Raw genomic sequence first — 20,877 nt, 5'->3', positions numbered from 1 at the left:
CACCAATTTAAAGATTAGTTTAAAAGCTGGACAATCATCTTATATCTCTACCCTTCCAGAATACTGTATTAGATAACATTTATTAAGCACATCGAGCAATCTGATTTTCAAATAGAGACTATATGAAAACAAAATTCATTAATCTCTTAGTAGTATTATTACCGTTTGTCACAATGTCTTCATTTTATCTACTTTTTCACCCAACAAGTCAATGTGTTTTAACACATTAAACTCATTTAATCTCACATCTCTTTACAAATTAGGATGTAGAAGTCTTTGTTTACAAATTATGTCATAGCCACTTACCTGCACTGAAAAACTGTAGCCTAGAAAACCAAACACTTCATTCACTTAAATCTGCTATTAAATGCTTGATGTTTTCCTGTTCCTCAACTCTCCCCCTCCATATAAAAAGGTCTCCATGTGAATAGAATGGTGGGAGAGATGACTCAGCTTTCATCTGGGTCACAATATCTCTGAATCTGTTTATTTGTAAAGTGATGAGATCTCATAAGCCTGCTGGATCATTAAATAAAATAATGTGTGTTACAAATGAAAGTAAGGTGATATCTGTTGCTATTTATTCTTAGTTCACTGAAATGTAACAGAGGTGTGGTTTTTTATATAGGAATTCAGCCAAAGTGCTCTTGTAACACAGTTTAATATACTCGAAGTAGTACCCAAAGAAATACATTTCTGTTTATTGGGAAGTTGAGTAACTAGGTTTTCTTTTCTTCTTTAAACATTTGAGCCTACAGACACTAAATCAAAGTGCTTATTAAGAAGTACAGCAGGATATCAGAAGCAATCTACCCTATTACCTTAGAATCAGATAAAACCAAGAACACAATACAAGCCATCTTTCAATTGACAGGATAATCTACTCAATGAATTAGCTATACCTGTGTTGGCAAATAATTCATCTTGCTTCTTTGACTGCTAACCCTTCCTGGAGGACTGTGCTAGAGGTTGAGTGAGGACTTATCCAGACTCAAAAGAGAAGAGTGTCAAATTGATTAAGAATATCTACCAAAGGTTTGAGAGGGGAAAGCTTTCTATTGTCTCTGATGGCCAGTAATATTTCCCCATCTGATCTTCCATTATTTTGCAGATCATTAACATTTCCAAGAGATAACTACAAAACTAAAAACCAGAAATAAGTGTTTTATAATTTGTTAGCTCCTTAGGGAAGAAGTTATTAATGGATGAAGCAAGGTGGGATGAGGTTAAGGTACATAGAAAACCCAGCATTGCATGATAGGTATTTATATATTTAAGTCATCCTCCACAGCATAAATAATAATGTAGTTAAGAATTCTATGCTTTTTATCAAACATTATAACAAAGGGAGAAAGCAATTTATAGGATCATTGTATGCATTTATGTGAAAACTTATACATCTGGGGAACAATTAAGCCTCCATCTTGCCTGTAATTCCAGCTATTCAAGAAGCTGAGGCAGGAAAATAACAAGTTCTAGGCCAGCTTTGGCAACTTAAAGAGACATTGTCTCCGCCCCTAAAAAGCGGGGTAAGGGCTGGGGATGTAGCTCAGTGGTAAAGTGCCCTGGGTTCAATCCCCAGAATCACAAGGAAAAAAAACAAAAACAAAAACAAAAAAACACAATCTCAATTGTCTGAGGTGATAAGGTAGATTACTTGTGTTATACTGCTTTACTTGTTATGCACTTTTATTTAGTGTCTGTACAAAGGTTAAAAAAAAACAACCCTAGTTATTCTGAACTTCTCAAAAAACACAAAGTAGTACTATTAACAACAACAAAAAAAGGTCTAATAATTAGATAAATTTAAGTAGACAGTTTTAAGAATGTCATCAATCACATACAGAACTGAGCACAGGACTTGAAGACAGACCAAGGTTTAAGACCTCACAAGCCATCTGGAGAATTAAATAAAATAATGTGGGTTACAAATGCACATAAGGCGATTATCTGTTGCTATTATTCTTCACTAACTATAATGGAACAGATCTCTGTTGCTTAGCAGTTAGGTTATCCTTTATAAAATTTCTTAATGTCTGTGAGCCTTCATTTTTTCATTTATGGGGTTAGATGAGGTGAAGTATGTCCAGTACATATGACCATCCCTCTAATCTTATATAGCTGTAACAAGCAATGATGATATTTCATTATTCTCTGTGAAATCTTTCCTCTGGAGAGTCAAACAACAACAACAACAACAACAACAATAATGAAGTGGAAAGCATCAGTAAGAGATCAGTACTCTCACTGTATTTTCTAGGTTTCTCATTGTCCTTCTCCAAAAAGAGAGAGGGAAACTAAGAACTTCGTATTAAATGAGTAAATAGAGATAGTAGAGCTAAGGGAAGGTTTTGAACAGGGTTCTTTTTTTTTTTTTAAAGAGAGAGTGAGAGAGGGAGAGACAGAGAGAGAGAATTTTCAATATTTATTTTTTAGTTTTCGGCGGACACAACATCTTTGTTTGTATGTGGTGCTGAGGATCGAACCCGGGCCGCACGCATGCCAGGCGAGCGCGCTACCGCTTGAGCCACATCCCCAGCCCTTGGACAGGGTTCTTAAAAGAGAAAAACCTTTCTGCCCTGGGTAGGATGCATAATGAAACTACTAAAGAGTAAAGAACAAGTTGAAAATCAGTGACTCCTTAATGCTACTGACATACTTGAATTACTATGTAAAGAAATGCATTGACTGAGAAGCTGAACAATTATTTTTTTAACCTTTGAACCAAAAATGCAAAATAACATACTAAATAGAAAAAACATACACATATAGTTGATTATTCAGATGCAGTATATACTTGGATGACAAGTAGAACAGGATATCAGAAGCAATTCAGAATGTGACAAAGGAAAAATTAGGGATCCAGCCTGTGTATACATATAGGTCTTGATTTAAACAGTTACTTCTACCAAAGTATAGAATTGTTTGCTTACCACAAAAAAGATGTCCACAGTTTGTTTCAACAGGTAAGGAAGCTTGATGTAAACAGATTGGACAGTACATGTCAGTGTAGAACTGCTGTCGAGTAGCAGCAGGTGCATCCTGATAAGAAGATATGTACACATAATTATATACTAAGCATTCAAAATTGTCTTTAATGATTAAATTATGTATAAGAACACTGTCAAGCCAGGTATGGTGGCACATGCTTGTAATCCCAGCTAACTGGAAGGCTGAGACAGGAGGACTGCAAGGTCAAGGCTAACCTCAACAATTTATAGAGACCCTATCTCCAAATAAACTGAAAAGAGCTGGGTTATAGTTCAGTGATAGATACTTGCTTAGCATGTGCAATGCCCTGGGTTCTACCCCAGCACTGAGGGAAAAAAGAAAGAACACTGTCAATGGTGTGTAATCCATCAATTTTCAGATATGCAATAGTTTAAGGTCTTATAAAAAATAGTTTAAGGGGCTGGGGCTGAGCTCAGTGGTAGAGCACTTGCCTTGCATGTGTGAGACCCTGGGTTCAATCCTCAGCACCACATAAAAATGAATAAATAAAGATATTATGTCCATCTACAACTAAATAAATAAAAAAGTAGTTTAAGGTCTTATATAAATTTAACAAGTTATAAAGCTATATTGTTGTTGTTTTAAGCTATAGGGTGTCTACCTTCCTTCCTAAACACATTTAAAGAAATAAATCTAGATTAATTCAAGAGTTTCTCTTTTAGCCTTTCCATATAAGTTATTTTGTGTAGAACAAGGCTGAGCTAATACATTAAGCTGAAGAGTAAGAAATGTCAGGCTGGAGGTGTAGTTCAGTATTAAGGCACAAGATTAGCATCCATGAGGCCCGGGATTCGATCCCCAGAACCACCAAAAGGAAAAAAAGAAGAGTCAAAATATTTTCTAACTATTAGCTTTTTAAAATTTTTAACCTCTTTTTCTGTTCTCATAGCTATCCTCCAGACAAAGTGTTGCATATATGTGATACTTTATACAAGATCAGAATTAAACTTTTGGAAAAGAATACTTCCTCATTTTGGAAGCAGAAAAATTTAAGATCACTAGTAACTTGAACTCAGACCTTCACAAAGTTGTGATCGAACAGAAATACAATTACCAGCATAAGAAGAATCCAGATATCAAAGATCTCACTAGAATTCAAGTGCCTTAAAGACCAGGCCTTCATCTGTAGGACTCACTATAGTCATTATTCATATGCTAAATATACTTGGATGACAAGCAGAGCAGGATATCAGAAGCAATTATACTACTTAGGAAATACAAAATGTGACAAAGGGAAAATTAGGGATCTAGCCTATGTATACATATAGGTCTTGAATTTAAAAAGGACTTAGAAAAGCATCCAGCATTAGTATGAAATGTTTATCTTGTCAATAAACATCTATCAAAACCTGTTTGATAGCACCCAGTACATATCTTATAAACAAAGTAGCTAGCATTAAAAAAATCTAATTTTAAAAATATCAGATGTATTAAACATGAATTGTTAACTATAATGAATCAAAGAACTTGGCTTCCCAATTTTTTTTTTTTTTTTTTTTGGTGGTGCTGAGGATTAAACCCAGGGCCTTGTGATTGCAAGGCAAGCACTCTACCAACTGAGCTATATCCCAAGCCCTTTGTTTCCCAATATTGTAAACCACAATTTAAATTTCAAATTTCCTCTAAGTTACTTCTAAAATTTCAAATTACTGCTAAGTTACCAGAATATTCTATAATTCTAGGTCACACTCAGATATTGTAATTATTCATGCCAGTTTTAATAGTACAAAAAGAAAAATGTAAGAAGAACCTTAATGTTCACCTTTCCATTGTTTCTCATTCTTTTTAGATATTGACAAAAAACAATTACCAGTGCTGTTCAATAGAACTTTCTGTAATCATAGAAATCTTTATCTGTACTACCCACTTTGGCAGCTGCTATCCACATGTGGCTGTTGTGACTAAAGTACTGAATTTTAAATCTTATTTAAATTAAATTTAAATAGCCACAAGTGGCTATTATGTTGAACAATACAGAATAGGCTAAGTCACTAGTTTTATTCTAGTTCCAATAGGTATAATGTCATGCCTGAGGAAGCTGGGAGGTAAACAATGGGTTTGAGGTACAAAGAAATGCAGAAGATTCACTTCTATTTGTGACTCCAGTATAGCTCAACCCATTAATGTAACTGCTAGTGAATTTAAGTAATTAGCAATCTAATGTGTTAATGCAAATGCAATGATAATAATTGCTATGCTTAGCATGTCTGAAGATTAAATAAGATAGTTGTTTGTGAAATCACTTTGTAAATTATAAAACATTATCTGAACATGAATTATTGAAAACAATTACTTTGGAATACAGCACTATTAACATGCTTAAACTATTCTCGAATTGATGAATGGAACTTCATTTCCATGAGGGGTAGGAATTTTTGTCTGTTTAGTTCACAATTGGATTCCCAATAACTATAACAATGCCTGGGACATGACGGAAGTTTGAAATATATTTGGTGAATGGATAAATTATAAGCCTTCATTGGAACTAAAGTTTGGGTAGGAAAGCAATCAAAACTTTTTTTTTTTTTTGCTACTGGGGATCAAACACGGGGGCGCTTTACCACTGAGTTACATCCTTTTCATTTTTCATTTGAGACAGGGTTTCACTATGTTGCCCAGGAGAGCTAGAAACTCCTGGCTCCTGGTTACAGGCATGTGCTACCAAGCCCAGCTAAAATTTTTATTTTTGATGTTACTGATATAGGTATGAAGGTATAAAATATTCCATTTATTCTGACTCTCATAAACCATACTGTTTATGAGGTAAAAAGTAAAGAAGAGGCAGAGAGGAAAAGTTTTCTTCTTTTTCTAACTAGTTCTGTTAACTCTGATCACTAAAGAAAAAGGGGAGGTACAAATATTTCTTTGAAGGTCTTTGCGTATATACGTTTTAAAAAATAATTTTCTACTACATTTCAGTTAAGGCCAATTACTGTGATTATTTCTATACAAATAAATAATAGGAAAACCATTCTTTTTTAAAGCAAGTTAAAAAAAAAAAACATGTAAACATCTGAATAGATGTTGACTGGGCAATATACTTAATCTGAAAACACACAACCTATAGAACAATTGAAGGCAGGAAAGAAAGCAGGAAAACAGTCCCTGTTTCTCAAAAGTAATTAACTGTACATTCAAAGGGAATTATAACATCTACTCCTTACATAAATGCACGTTACATAACAGTACCTGTTCTGTTTGAAGTTGTTCTCGAAGCACCCTCACTAGCTCTTGGTTTTCTGGATGAATGTTCTGATGTACATTTCTGTTGAAAAGAATATAATAAACCTTGAATATAAAATATTGTCAGATTAATCCATTTACTTTCTGGGTCTGAGTTTTTTACTTAGAACCACTGGTAGTTTAGTAAATATAACTGATCATATACAATTGCACTACAATTCTAGGACTGTATATTACAGATTATTCTGTGCTTAGTTCTTCCCCAAATCAGTGACCACTGGCTGATTTTGGGCTTAGGCAGCAAATGACAAAACCTCAAAGGCCTGGTACTTTTGGGATTTCTTGTAACTGCAAGCTTACAGATAATATAAAGAACAATTAACAGATTTATTTCTTTTGTAAAATTCCTTCAAAATAAGCTGCTATATAGCTCTATATATTATTGTGCATTTGAATACTTTTCCACATCTAATTAAGGCTTTCTCCTAATTTTTCACATTTGAGCAAAGGGAGACAGGGCAGAAACTAAATTTATGTAAATAAAAAAGCCAAAACTTAACATACCACTAATATCTTAACAAGTAAAATGAATTTGGTGGCTAATGATGAGACCACTAAAAATTAGAAGTGGAGGTAAGATTGGGAGGGTGGGGGTGTCAATATTTACATCTAAATCTCAATGCATTTCATTTTAGACTTTCCCCCCTAAACTTAAAACATCTTGAACAAAAATATTCTAATTCTATAAAATTACAAGCTTACTCTTTAGAAGATCCCTTACTTACTGGGTAAACCATATACAACAGAAAAAAAGAACTCTAATAATTTCATGGGATGGGGAAAATTAAATCCACCCTATAATTACTCAATTTTTATTAAGAAACGCAAATTTTAGAAAAGAAAGCTGACAAAAAATAAAACCATTACCTTCAATGAGGGCAACTTAAAGTCAAGTAACTAAAAAGAAGTGTAACATAAATGTAATGAAACTGCTTGAACTGTGTTCAGAACTCAAATTTTGGTAGATTCTTTATTTCATAATAAGCTATACATTCTTTTGACTGAGTAAAATGCATATGAAAGCATTCAATCAAGGAACAATCTATCCAAGCACAGGAAACACCTTATTTAAATACCAGTGAACATCTAAACAGCATTTCTCTATTCTTTGAGAGTAGATCGTCATTCCATTTTCATTGGGAAAAAAATACTGATGGCTTTTGGAAAAATATACTGATGACTTTTCAGTGTACTGATATGAACCATATGCCTGGAAAACCTTTCAGTTGGCATTTTTTCATATCAAGAAGATGTAAAAATTCTTAAATCTAGTAGTAGAATATTTGAAAAGTCAAAGTATAGCCAAAGAACAAGAACAGATAGACCAAGCTGCTGAACAGTACCTGGAGTTCAAGAAATTAAATGGGATTGACAGCTATGAGTGAACAACCCAAAATTTAGAAAACAGCAGACAAATGTATAAGACTCTTTTCATTGGTTTGTTTCTTTCTTTCTTTTTAAAAGTATAACATGTATTTTATATTACATATAAAATTTAGCTGGTATATAATTCTTATACCATACAATCTGTCAATTTAAAGTGTAAAATCCTATAGCTTTTACTATGTTTACAGAATTGTGCATCTATCACAATAATCAGTTTAGAACATTTTCATTACCCCTCAAAAGAACCATTCTTCTTAGTCCCCTCAATCATCCTCCCCAAACTCCTATTGCCTCTAGCAATAGCCACTATTCCGCTTTCTCTCTGTACTTGTCTATTCTAGACATTTCATACGAGTGAGATCCTATAACACATGGTCTTCTGTGACTGCCTTCTTTTTTTTTTTTAAAGAGAGAGAGAGTGAGAGAGGAGAGAGAGAACCTTAATATTTATTTTTTTAGTTATCGGCGGATACAACATCTTTTGTTTGTATGTGGTGCTGAGGATCGAACCTGGGCCGCACGCACGCCAGGCTAGCGCACTACCGCTTGAGCCACATCCCCAGCCCTGTGACTGCCTTCTTTCAGTTAGATGATGTTGTGCCATGTACCAGCACTTTATTCCTTCTTATTGGCAAATAATATTCCATTGTATTCATCCACTGGTTTTGATTTACCCATCAGTTTTGATTTACTCATCAATTGATGGACTTGTGAGTTGTTTCCACTTTTTAGCTGTTATTAACAAAGCTGCTTTTTTACATTTATGTACAAGTTATTGTGTGCACATAAGTTTTTTAAACATGAGCTCTCATTATTATTATTATTATTATTATTACTGCATTACAATTTTTTTTTTAGAGAGAGAGAAAATTTTAATATTTATTTATTTATTTTTAAAAAGTTTTCGGTGGACACAACATCTTTGTTTGTATGTGGTGCTGAGGATCGAACCTGGTCTGCCTCGCATGCCACATCCCCAGCACTTTTTTTTTTTTTTTTAAAGAGAGAGAGAGAGAGAGAGATAGAGAGTACAATTCTTAATACACCTTTATACCATAATTTATCATATCTCTGATTGTATATAAGGTATGTTGACACCAAATTCACATCTTTTTTTTTATTGGTTGACATTACAAAGCTCATGACATATCATCTTTCATACATTTGATTCAAGTGGGTTATGAACTCCCATTTTTACCCCAAATACAAATTGCAGAATCGCATCGGTTACACATTCACATTTTTACATAATGCCATATTAGTGACTGTTGTATTCTGCTACCTTTCCTATCCCCTACTATCCCCCCTCCCCTTCCCTCCCATCTTCCCTCTCTACCTCATCTGCTGTTGTTCAATTCTCTTCATACATGTATTTTAGATAATGATGAGGGTCTCCTTCCAACATCCATGCTATTCCCCTTCCCTCTATTTCCCTCCCACCCCTATTCCCTATCTAGAAGTAATCTTCCTCCCTTGCTCTCACTGGTTTCTGATATGTCAACAAATCTGGTACAGATAGTTTGAGAAGGAAAGGCAAGCAGGGGATGGTGGTGCACACCTGTGATCCCAGTAACTCAGGAGGCTGAGGCAGGAGAATCAAGTTCAAGGCCAACCTCAGCAATTTAGCAAGGCCCTAAACCACTTAGTGAAACATTGTCTGAAAATAAAATGCTGAGGATATAGCTCAGTAGTAAAGCCCCCCTGCCCCTGGTTATATCCCCACTACCCCACCTCCCAAAAAAGAAGAGCGGGCAAATAAGAAAGAAATTAATTACAACTACAAAATACTGCTGAGAGGGGGATTGAAAAAAAAAATAATGGAAAAGTCCTGGGTTCACAGACTGAAAGACTTGCTAAGATGAAAATACTACCTAAAGGGATTGGTCTACAGATGCAATGCAATCCCTATCAAAATTCCCATGGCATATTTTGAAAAAATTGAAAAGCTCATTCAAAAATTCATATGGAATTTCAAGAAACTCCAAACAACCAAAACAAATCTTGAAAACAAAAAAAAATTAGAAGACACACACTTCTTGATTTGAGAATTTAATACAAAGCTACAGTAATAAAAGGGGATGATACTGTCATAAGGATATATAAACCAAGGGACTAGAACACAGACCCCAGAAACAAACTCTCACAAATGTGGTTGCTATAGGCTAAATATTTGTATGTCCCACACTCCTTATGTTGAAACCATAATCCCCAATGGAATCATATTTGGAAATGCGACCTTTGCGAAGCAAGTAGGTCATTAAAGTGACACCTTATGATGAGATTAATGCTCCTTAAGACAAGATATGAGCAGCTGGGGGTGTAGAACATATGCTCAGCATGCTCAAGGTTCAACCACCAGCATCACAGGCATACATAAAAGACATGAAAGACATGTTTTCTTATCTGTGCTCTTTTCCATGCAAAGATGCAATGAACAAATAAGTCACCTGCAAACCAAGAGGTAGCACTGTGCCAGACACAGATCCACCAACACCTTGCGTGCCCCGCAAAGGCCCCATAGGCCTATGTGTTAAAGGCCTGGTCCCGAAAGTGGCCTTAATGGGAAGTGGTAGAATGTTTTAGAGTGGGGCCTAGTGGGATATATATTGGGAGTGTGTCCTTGAAGGAGATTTGGGGACCCCAGTTCCTTCCTCTGATTTTTCTTCCATGATTAGATGCCTTGCCATAGGCTCCAAAGGAATGGGACCAATCAGTCATGAACTAGAACCTTCAAAGCTATGAGCCAAAATAAGATTTTTTCTTTTTATATGTTGATTTGCTCAAGTATTTTGTTATAACAACAGAAAAGTGACTAATACCCCTTGATCTTGGACTTCCCAGTTTCTGGAATTATGAGAAGAAATCTTTGTTGTTCAGAAATGTTTGTTATTCAATTTTTTTCTAGCAGACCAAACTGAGACAAAGGTCAATTGATTTTTGACAAGGGAACCAAGACTGTTTAATGGGTACTGGGAAAACTGGATATCCACCATCTAAAAGAATGAAATTAGACTCTTACCTAAAAATCATATACCAAGATGACCTCAAAATGGATCAACAAATTAAACTTCGGAGTTAAGAGGAAAAAAAATCCACAGATCTTCATAAATATTCAAAACTTTGGATTTGGCAATGATTTCATAAATAAAAGACCAAAAAATGAGCAACAAAGAAAAAACCAGATGAGTTGACTTAATCAAAATTAAAAACTCCTGGGGCTGGGGTTGTGGCTTAGTGGTAGAACGCTTGCCTAGCATATGTGAGGCACTGGATTCGATCCCCAGCACCACATAAAAAAAGTAAAATAAAGGTGCTGTGTCCACCTACAACTAAAAAATATAAATTAAAAAAAAAAAACTCTTGTGCATGAAAGGTGCTATCAAGAAAATTAAAAGAAAATCCACAGAATGGAAGATATTTGTAAAGCATACACCTAAACGATAACATCAGAATACATAAAGAATACTTATAACTAAAAGACAAAAACTAAACAACCCTATTCAAAAGTGGGTAAAAGACTTAAGTGGACATTTCTCCAAAGAAAACACACAAATCATCAATGAGCACATGAAATGATATTCAACATTAGTACTCATAAGGGAACTGGAAATCAAAACCTCAATGAAATTCTACTTATCTCCCGTGAGGATGGTTATTATAAAATAATAATAATAATTTACAGAAAGGAAGGAAAGAAAACCCTAGAAAATAAATGTTGGCAAGGATGTTAAGAAACTGGTGTCCTTGTACATTGCTGGTGAAAATGTAAAATAGACCAATCACAGTGGAAAATAGTTTAGAGGTTTCCTGAAAGTTAAACATATCAGTCTAGGCAACACAGCAATATCTCCTCTCAAAACAAAACAAAAAACTTAAACCTAGAATTATCACATGATCAGGAATTCAAAATAAAAGCAGGGATTCAAACAGGTACTAGTACAACATATTTCTAGTAGCATTATTCACAATGTAGTAGGTGTAATAGGGTTACAACTGGAGAACGGAACTTATACAGACTTCCTACTCAATCATATGACAGATGCAAGCCAATGTCTAAATAATGGGGAGCACATTATATAATTTTAAAGTACTTCTTAAATTGAACCAAAATATTACCATTTATCTTTACCAATTGGCTTTGGTTCTATCCATGAAGCCACACAGAGGAAATCTAATTCTTTTTTTGTAGTTTTTTGAGATGGAATCTCATTTGTTGCCCAGACTGGTCTTAAACTCCTGGGTTCACATGATTTTCCTGCCTTAGCCTCTGAGTACCAGAACTATAGATATACATTATTGTGCTAGCTTCATTTAACAAAACAAGCCCTCTCCATATTTAGCAGACAGCTTTATGCCCAACAATCTCTTTCCCTAAGCTAGATATCCCCAGGTCCTTCAGCTGTTTTGTATTGTAGTTTTCATTGTTTTGACAATTTCCCTGAACACTGTCTAGTTTAAAATAATTGTCCCAAACTGAATATAACCCAGTTATAACCTTTAGCTGGCTGTTTTTCTCCTGTATATTTTTGTATTGGTGCATTATACTTGCACCTAATGGTGAGATTTGTTGTTACATTTTAGTATATACACAATATAACAACATAACTTGGCAAATATCTATCCTCAACACTTCCCACTCCAACCCCTATTCCCTGTTCTCCCTTTAGCTGGTTATTTTTGTAAATGTACCCTATACTATTACGTTTCTGGCATCTAAAATATACAATTGCCTATTAAACAGAAAATTTTAATTTGGGCTTCATATCATTCCAGTCTGTAGGGAAAAACTGCTATTATACAAGCAATAACTATTCACAGTAGACAAATTAGAAAAAATGAAAATGGTATTTAATAATAAAATCGATCCTATAAAATAGTATTTTAAATGGGCTACTTTAATTATGATTTTGGGATACTCCTCTGCTCCCCACTACTTTTTCAAATAATGCACCTTAACTGAAACACTGTATCCTTTCAAACAAAATTTCTTAAATTCCACTAGGTCCCCACTTCTGTTTTGTTTTTGTTTTTGTTTTTGTTTTCTTCTTTTTTTGGTACTGGGGATTGATCCCAGGGGTGCTTTGCCACTGAGCCACATTCCCAACGCTTTTTTATTTTTTATTTTGGAACAGGGTCTCTCACTAAGTTGCTCAAAGTCTCGCTAAGTTGCTGAGTCTGGCTATGAACTTGTGATCCTCCTGTCTCAGCCTCCCAAGTTGCTGGAATTACAGGCATGTGTCACCATGCTGGCCCTTTGACTAAAATTCCTCCAGCCCTTCTCCTTTCTGATTCTATGATATCAACTTTTTTAAGATTCCACACATAACAAGATCACACAGTATTTGTCTTTCTGTGTTTGGCTTATTTCAGTTAGCATAATGTCCACTAGATCATACAGATTGCTGCAAATGATAGGAAATCCATTCTTTTAAAAAGCTGAATAGTGTTCCATTATGTATCTGTGTGTATCTATCTGTATATAAACATATATATCACATCTTCTTTTACTCATTTATCTGCTAATAGTCACTTAGTTTGATTCCATCTTTTAGAACCTATAAACCAATACTGCAATAAACAGTACAGACAGTTCTTTGAAATATTGACAATTTCTTCTCAATACATAGTCAGAAGTGTTATTGCTGGACCATATAATAATTTCTAATTTTAATTTTTTAAAAATTTTTAATTTTAATGTTTTAAGGAATTTCTATATTGTTTCCCATAGTGACCACACCATTTTACATTCCCACCAATAATCTACAAGGGTTCCCTTTGTTCTACATTCTCACTGTCACTTGCTATCTTTTGTCTTTTTGATAATAGCCATTCTAACAGGTGAGAGATGATATCTTATTGCAGTTTCACTATAATTTTTCATTGGAGGAGTGTTAGATTGCATTTCCCTGATGATAAGTGAGGTTGAACATTTTTTCTTTTACCTGTTAGCAATTTGTATATCTTTTAAGAAATGTCTCTTTAGGTTCTCTGCCTTTCTTTTTTTTTTTGGTAGCACTGGAGATTGAACCTAGAACTTTACAATGCTAGGAAAAAGATTTACCACTGAGCCACATCCCCACCCCTATTCGTTTTGAGACAGGGTCTTGCTAAGGTACCAAGGCTGGACTCAAACTTGGGATCCTCCTGCCTCAGCCTCCCAAGAAGCAGGGATCATAGGTATGTGCCACTGCACCTGGTTGAACTAATTTTTATATATGTGAAGAAAGGGTCCAATTTTGTTGTTAGGCAAGTGAATATATAGTTTTCCAAGCATTCTTTATATTAAAGACACTACCTTTTCCTGCTATGCTCTTGGCAACTTTATCAAGATCAACTGAAAATAAATGAATTTATTCCTGGGCTCTCTTTCCCTTTCAATTGGTCTATGATGTCTCAGTTTTTAATACTAGTACCATTCTTTTTTTGTTTTTTTGGCGGTGCTGGGATTGAACCCAGGGCCTTGTGCATGTGAGGCAAGCACAGTACCAACTGAGCTATATCCCCAGCGCCCCCATTCTATTTTGGTTACTATAGGTTTATAGTCAATTCTGAAGTCAGATAGCACTACATCTCCAGCTTTGTTCTTTTAGCTCAAGAATGCTTTGGGTATTTGGGATCTTTTCTGGGTCCACACAAACTTTAGAAATTTTAATAGTGCTGTGAAAAATGACTTCGGAATGAAAGGAATTACACTAAATCTTTAGATTGTTTTGGGCAGTATGAACACTTTTAAGAAAATTAATTCTAATTCATAAACACAGGATATTATTCCACTTATTTGTGTCTTCTTCAACACTTTTATTAGTGTCTTCAGTGTACAGATCTTTTGGTGTCCTTAAAGTTTTGTATTTAATGCTATTGAAAATGGGATTATTTTCCTGATTCCCTTTTTGGATAATTCACTGTGCAGTATTGAAAATGTAACGATCTTTGTATGTTGATTTTGTATCCTGCAACTTTACTGAATTCATTAGTTGTTATATTTTCTGGTGGAGTCTTTATAGGGTTTCCCATATATAAAACTGTCATCTGCAAACAGATAAAAATTTACTTCTTTCTTTACTATTTGGGTTTTTTTTTTTTTTCCTTTTTCTTGTCTAATAACTCTGGCTAGGAGTTCCTGTACCACACTAAATAGAAGTGACAAATGTGGGAATCCTTGTCTTATTCCTTGCTCTAAGAATTTCATTAATGAATATATTAGCTGTGACCCTGTCATATGTAGTCTTTACTGTGTTGAGGTATATTCCTTCTATACCTAATTTATTGGTTTTTTTTTTTTTTAATCATGAAAAGACACTGAATTTTGTCAAAAATTTTTCCTGTCTATCTTAAGATGATCACATGATTCTTGTCTTTCATTCTGGTAATATATTGTTATTGCACTGATTTGTATATGCTGAATCATCCTTGCATCTCAGGGGTAAATCCCACCTGATCATGGTGTATGATTCTTTTTATGTGCTGTTGAATTTGGTTTGCTAGTATTTTGATAATTTTTGTATATATGTTCATCAAGGAAATTGGTTGGTAATTTTCTTTTCCATAAGGTACTTTTTAGAGGGGGCAGTACAGGAATTGAACCCGGGGCCTCGTACTCATACATGCTCTGTAAGCACTCTATCACTGAGCTACATCTCCAGCCCTTCTGTAATGTCTTTATCTAGCTTTGGTATCATGGTATTGTTGGCTTCAGAGAATAAGTTGTGTTCCTTTCTCTTTGGGTTTTTAGAATAGTTTGAGAAAGACTAGTAATAATTCTTCTTTAAATGTTTTGTGGGACTGCAGAATTTCCTTTCTAAAGCTGAATATGTATCCATTGTATGTATATGCATATATACATATATGTGTGTGTGTGTGTGTGTGTGTGTGTATGTATGTATATATATATATATAGATAGATAGATAGATAGATAGTTGATGGAGTACTGCGTTACTTTTGCCTTTTAGCTACTGTAAATAATAATACTATGAACATGAATATTCAAAACTCTCTTAATACCTCTTTCAATATGGCCAAAGTGGAACTGGGGGATCATATGGTTATTATATTTTTAATTATTTTTAGGACCTGTCATATTGTTTTCCACAATATCTAATATGTCATTTTACACTCCTTTATACACAAGGGTTCCAATTTTTCCACATCCTACCACATACTATTTTGAGTATTTTTCTTAATTTACTTTTTAGTTGTGTTGGACACAATACTTTATTTATTTTTATGTGGTGCTAAGGATTGAACCCAGGACCTCACACATGCTAGACGAGTGCTCTTCTGCTGAGCCACAACCCCAACCCCTATTTTGAGTATTTTTGATAGTAGCCATACTGTTGTTGTTGTTTTTTTATCCTCCAGTCAGTTATAATGAATGGTAGTTCTTATATGTTCATATTACAGATATTCTAATAAATCATTTCTGACACAAAAATTGCTTCCTTTTAAAGCATCCAAATGCCCACTCTGAGGTGAGAGAAGAGAAGATAGGGCCCTGAGTGTCTTGGAGAAAATCTCCAAGTTGACATGTTCCCTCTTTACAAAGAGATGGGGCAGGGAGAGCCAGTTCTAGCCTGGAAGAAAGAGGATTAATAAGCAACAAACATGCTGCTCCATTCTTCTCAAAAAGGAACTACATCCTTAATCCACAGGTACTTTTCAACAGAACATTGGCTCACAGTGGCAGAGGCCCTGGGCTTTCCTCTCCCTGTAACACCAATGGTCGTGGGCCAGGGCTTGGTTGGCCCTGGCCAACTTGTGCATATTGTGCTTCCTCTTGATCATGGGGCCCTGGTTGTGAAAAGCCTGCAGCAGCTTATATGACAGCTTCTCTGACATCAATGTCTACCGGTTCTTATTCTTTCAGCATTCAGTGATCATCTACTTCATGGCTAGGAAGCAGTAACACCAGTCAGCTAGGGGCACGGGGACCTGGTAGAAATAGCTACCCTTGAGGATGGGTACCAGCCCAATTACAGGCTCACATTTTTAAGTGCTTGGTGAAAGATGGTATAGTGGTTGCATTTGATGGTTGCTTGTTCCTCTCTGGAAGCAGCATGGTACTTCTCAAACTGCTTCCTTTTCACAGATTTCAGAGTCTGGTTCATGAGAGATCTGGCCAGTACTGTTTTCTCCTTTCATCATCATGTTGATGAATTTACTGATCACTGGGTCTGCAAACACAGAGCTTGTTTACATTGCTGGGGCAGTTTTGATAAGCTGAGTTTTCTTGAGCTCCTGGTCCTATTTCTCCTCTTCAGTGAGCTCAGCCACAGGCTGCGGTAATGTTCCTTGTCAATTAGGGGATCCCTGAATTCAGGACTATAGCAGCTCCACCTCATCTGAGTTTGCCCTAGAAAACGTCAGACAGGATGTAGCATGCCTGGCGCCAAGCCCGATACTCTTGAGTTTTGATTTTGTATTTCCCAAAAATTAGTAATGGTGAGAATCTTTTCATGTGTTTATTGGCTATTTACATATCTTCTTTGGAGAACTGTCAATTCAAATCCTTTGTCCATTTATTAATGGGGTTGTCTTTTTATTACTAAGTTATGAATTCTTTATCCTAGATACAAGTACTTTAACAGAGACATGATTTACATATATTTTTTCCCATTCTTTTTTTTGGGGGGTTTTAAAACTTTTAATTTGCATATTAAAAACTGTGTATTCCAATAAGTAAAATCATTTGAACAAAAAAATGGAACTCTAATTAAACTGCATTTTACAGCCTGCAGGACGCCTTGGAACAGCTTGGCTCTTACTCTAGATTTCACCATCCTCCCACCCAACATCTTCCTTCACCAACATGTAAGTTCTTTTCTTTCTCTGCCAGTCAGACAGGCAGATGGGAGAGGCAAGCCTGGCCTTCGCTGTCAGTAGTTCTCAATTTTTTGATGTGAAAAGGGGCAGCACAGTCATTTAAACTTGATCTAATCTCTTTGTATCTAAAAAAGTTCAACAGCTAAAAGAAGTAAAATAAAAAGGCAATGTTTGTGGAATGTACAGTGCATACTGGTGGTGTACACCTCATTAAATGGATTTGCCTGCTTGCTTCTCTTATTCAATTGTTTCTTTAGGTAGAGGATTTTTCTCTTGTGTTTCTGTCTTCTTCAGTTTCGACTTATAGAATTTCTCGATCTCAGCCGTATTGGGTTTGTCAGACATGGTTTCGGAGGAAGCAGAACAAGCTGTGAGAACGACAGAAGTCTGGTCTGCAAAGTGACCACTATTGAGTTTTTCTCCCATTCTTGTAGGTTATCTTTTCACTTTCTTGATGATGTCCTTTGAAGCATAAAAGTTCTTAATTTTGATTATGTTTGGTTGGTGTACTTTATCTTTTGTTGCTCATGCTTTTGGTTCCATATCTAAGATCCTTTGCCAGAAACTAAGGTCATGGGCTGGGGCTGTGGTTCAGAGGTAGTGCACTTGCCTGGCATGTGTGAGGCACTGGGCTTGATTCTCAACACCATATATAAATAAATAAAATAAAGGTATATCATCAACTTAAAAAAAAACAAAAAACAAAAAAACCCCACCAAGGTCATGATTTACTTATTCATATTTTTTTCCAAAAGTATTGTATTGGTCTGTTTTGTACTGTTGTAACAAAATACCTGAGGCTAGATACTAAAGAAAAGAGGTCTATCTAGCTCACAATTTTGGTGGAAGAAAGTGGTGAGGAAACCCCTAATCATACTGCATCATAGTAAATGGCCTCATGACAGGAGTGCATGCCAGATCAAATGGTGAGAAGGAAGCCAAGGACCAGGAAGGGGCAGGTCTTGCTCTTTAACAACTCAACTCTTCTTATGGGAACTAACTGGGGATCCAACTAGAAATGCATTAATTTATTCCAAGGGCAGTGCCCTTGATGACCTAAAATCTTTCACTAGACCCCAGCTTTTCCACATCACTTTCTAACACTACCACTCTGAAGACCAAACTTCTAATATATGAACCCATTCAGGGCAAACTCATCACAAATATTATAGTTTTAGTTCTTACATTTAAATCTTTGACCTATTTTGAGTTAATTTGTGGTGGTATGGGTTCAGTTTCATTTTTTTGCATGTGGCTACCCAACTGTTTCAGCACCATTTGTTGAATTTTTTCCCCACTGAGTGGTAATTGAAGGTTATGGTTCCCTACCAGTCCTCCTGCCCCACCCTCAATGATCCTGATACCAAAACTCCTCCCATGACCTGGCCCTGCCCTGCCCCCAAAAAGGGCCTGCAAAAAATAACTAACTCCTCCCATGGCCTGGCTCTGCGAAGGCTGTATATAAAGCCCAGTAGCCAGTAGCCATTTTACCCCCTAAAAATGAGCCACATCAGGTATTTGACCATTGACTCTGCCACTGAATCAAGAAAAGCTTGCTGATCCAAGGTCTGCTCCCTACTTCCACATTTGTGTGCCATGCATTGTCAGTAATGGCATGCCTAAAAAAGGTTAGTTGACTTATGAGTTGACCATTTCTAAATCTTCACTGTTTTACTAGCCTCCTAGCTGATAATTTAATAAGCCTGTTTCTTATGTATTCTTTACCCTAGTTGCTATTAAAAAATGAATATAACAGGCCCAAGGATAGTCTTTCAGTAATATACAGCATCTTCCTATTTGGTTTATATTAAACATTAGTCAGTATTCTTAAAAACAATTAACAAATCAGTTATGAATTCAATTATATCTGCTATCACCAAGACATCATTTCCTGATTATATCCACAACTTTATCACCAAGTAACACTATGGAGTATCACTCCATAAAATATCCTACTGAAATCAAGGTTATATTATTCTAATAAGAGATTATCAATATAGAGGTAAAAGAATAAATCACCATTTCCCCCCCAAGTGTCCACAAAATGTTGAATAATCCTTTCTACAAATGTTTTACAGAAAACATATTTGTAATTGGGGGATTAAAAATCTACAAAAATCTAGTGTCTACATATTATTATATAGACATCTGAGACCTTTAAATATTATTCCTGATTCTAGAACAGTTCATTAATTAAGTTTGATTAATTGATTCTAATCTTAATTTCCTCTATACTGTCTAAGTCTTTTTTTTTTTTTTTTTGCTTAGTTTTTTTCATTTAAAATCTGAAAATATTTCTCTTATTATCTATATTACCTACTAGTTGGTAGATTCAAATATGAAAATTAATTTTTTCACACTATGATATTCCCATAGAATGGATGATGGCTGGGTAAGTTAGGAAAAATATGTTAGCATTCAGAACCCAGTGGAAAATACAATACTTTAGCAAATATATACAATCATTGAGATCAGTTACTTGCATTTCATATTAAACATTATATATTACAAGGAGTCAAAGAGTCAATGATCTTTAGAAATATATAATATTTCAATTCATTTGTCTTTTAGTCTCACCTGAAAAGTGCATATACCAGGGTAGCAATCAAAGTGAAACTGACCACAACTGCCACAAGTACTTGGTCACTTACTCCTTCTATAACTGAATCATCATCCAGTTTCAAACTTTGAACTTCACCTTGATATCTGGCCATTCCAGGTCTAAAATATGAAGAAACAAGACAAAAGTACAAATGACACAGTGCAAATGAAATATATCAGTAAAAGTAATGTAAGTATAGCTGACTTCTAACATAATTAGCATTTGTGGCATTCCCTTAATGTAAGGTACATTAACCACAACTCTTGTGAAGATTCCCCTACTAATGAATTCTTTAAAATTTGTCAGAAACATTATTTTGGGGAGTACAAAATGCTATTTCCTTTAAAACAACTACTATAATTTATCATCCATTTTTTAGACTTTTTTTTTTTGGTAGGGAGATTGAACCCAGGGTTCAATCCCTGAGCTCCAACCCTGGCCCTTTTTTATTTTTTGAGATAGGTTCTCCTTAAGTTACTTAAGACCTCACTAAGTTGCTGAATCTGGCTTCGAGCTTATGATCCTTCTGTTTCAGCTTCCAGAGTCCCTGGGATTCTAGTGTGTGCCAGTTCATTCAGCCCTTAGATAAACATTTTAACAATAGCTTCCTGCTGCAGGGCACCCTGGTGCATGCCTGTATTCACAGCAGCTGGGAGGCTGAAAGAGGAGGATGGGGAGTTCAAAGCCAGCCTCAGTAATGAGGAGGCCAAGAAACTCAGTGAGATCCTGCATCAAAAAAAAAAAATTTTTTTTGACCAACTACTATTTTCTAACTCCTGAATACCAAAGAAATTCTCCAAGTTCATCAGATTAC

The 20,877-nt window shown here is 35.3% G+C and overlaps 2 protein-coding genes and 1 pseudogene across 4 annotated transcripts in view; all 3 read right to left on the bottom strand.

Moving 5' to 3' along the window:
• The window catches only part of Rnf170 (ring finger protein 170), a 41,033-nt gene that overhangs the window by 13,779 nt on the left and 6,377 nt on the right, over positions 1-20,877 (bottom strand). For all 3 annotated transcript variants that reach the window (XM_076853786.1, XM_076853787.1, XM_076853788.1), the window contains exons 2-4: positions 20,039-20,182; positions 6,202-6,277; positions 2,934-3,042 (exon numbers count right to left, since the gene is read on the bottom strand). In XM_076853786.1, the coding sequence (XP_076709901.1) occupies positions 2,934-3,042; positions 6,202-6,277; positions 20,039-20,175 (322 nt within the window). In that variant the 5' untranslated portion in view covers positions 20,176-20,182. The remainder of the gene's footprint in view (positions 1-2,933; positions 3,043-6,201; positions 6,278-20,038; positions 20,183-20,877) is intronic.
• Positions 16,298-17,418, bottom strand: LOC143397290 (small ribosomal subunit protein uS7m pseudogene; annotated as a pseudogene).
• On the bottom strand, positions 17,699-17,806 carry LOC143396549 (thymosin beta-4-like). Its single transcript, XM_076852463.2, has one exon. It carries the CDS (start codon positions 17,804-17,806, stop codon positions 17,699-17,701), a length of 108 nt encoding a protein of 35 aa, XP_076708578.1.

The sequence above is a fragment of the Callospermophilus lateralis genome, chromosome 4 (assembly GCF_048772815.1).
Source record: "Callospermophilus lateralis isolate mCalLat2 chromosome 4, mCalLat2.hap1, whole genome shotgun sequence".
Taxonomy (NCBI): domain Eukaryota; kingdom Metazoa; phylum Chordata; class Mammalia; order Rodentia; family Sciuridae; genus Callospermophilus; species Callospermophilus lateralis.
The sequence above is the reverse complement of the archived record's forward strand: the minus strand, read 5'-3'. Positions and strand labels throughout refer to the sequence as shown.